The 803-nt window shown below is 50.2% G+C and overlaps 1 protein-coding gene across 1 annotated transcript in view; it reads right to left on the bottom strand.

The window, feature by feature from the left end:
- Positions 1–753, bottom strand: part of KLF6 (Kruppel-like factor 6) — a 9,147-nt gene extending 8,394 nt beyond the window's left edge. Inside the window, exon 1 of the mRNA XM_009325545.1 lies at positions 294–753. Within this exon, the coding sequence (XP_009323820.1) occupies positions 294–395 (102 nt within the window). The 5' untranslated portion in view covers positions 396–753. The remainder of the gene's footprint in view (positions 1–293) is intronic.
- Positions 754–803: the final 50 nt, after the last annotated feature.

The raw sequence follows: 803 nt of genomic DNA, 5'->3' as shown, positions 1-803 counted from the left end.
CAGCCCCTCGCACGCAGGGCCGGGCGGCAAGTACGGAGAGGAGGAGATGCGCAGCTCCTTACGTTCTCCTCGGGACTCTTCCCCGCAAAAAAAAAGCCGTCTTACTTAAAACCGAAACACCTGCTTCAAAACATCTCCACGCATATGTGCTTAATTCTCCCCAAACTCGTTGCTGACACTTGGGCTTTTTTTTTTTTTTTGGCTTTTTTTTTTTTAAATCCGCTCATCCTTTAATACGGCTTAAAAAAAAACACCCCGACAACAACAACAACAACATCGACATCCTCGTTTACCTGTTGCCAATATTCCTCCAGGGACGGCAAGGCCGAGAAGTAACCCGTGTCGTGCACAATCTGGAGTTCCTGGAAGATGCTGCACATTGGGAGAACATCCATGTCTCAAGTTGCAACAACAAAGTCAGTGCTGGTTACCAAAAATACAGACGCCTCCTTTATGTGCAGGGGTTGAGGGGTGTGTGCGGGGGGGTGTCAAACCTCTGCTCTCAGTTTCCAAGCCCCCCCCCTTCCTCCAGAGAAGAAAAAAAAAAAAAATAGCTGTATGTATACAGATATATATTAATTCCTTGAGGAGCTTAGGGAGGAAAAAAGACCCAAAGTTTAATACAAAGTTTAATTGCACAGCAAGGCAGGACGTCTCCCGAGGCGGCCGCGGCGGCTCTCCCCTCCCGCGGCCGGCGGAGGACACTTGCGCAGGAGCGGACCCAATATTTGCAAACACGGCGCTGACTGCGAATGTAACCCCCTGCAAAACTTCCCTATTCAAAGCTCTGCCCGGCCGCGCCG

Source organism: Pygoscelis adeliae, unplaced genomic scaffold (assembly GCF_000699105.1).
Source record: "Pygoscelis adeliae isolate BGI_AS28 unplaced genomic scaffold, ASM69910v1 Scaffold175, whole genome shotgun sequence".
Classification (NCBI taxonomy): domain Eukaryota; kingdom Metazoa; phylum Chordata; class Aves; order Sphenisciformes; family Spheniscidae; genus Pygoscelis; species Pygoscelis adeliae.
This window is presented reverse-complemented; position numbering and strand designations above follow the sequence as displayed.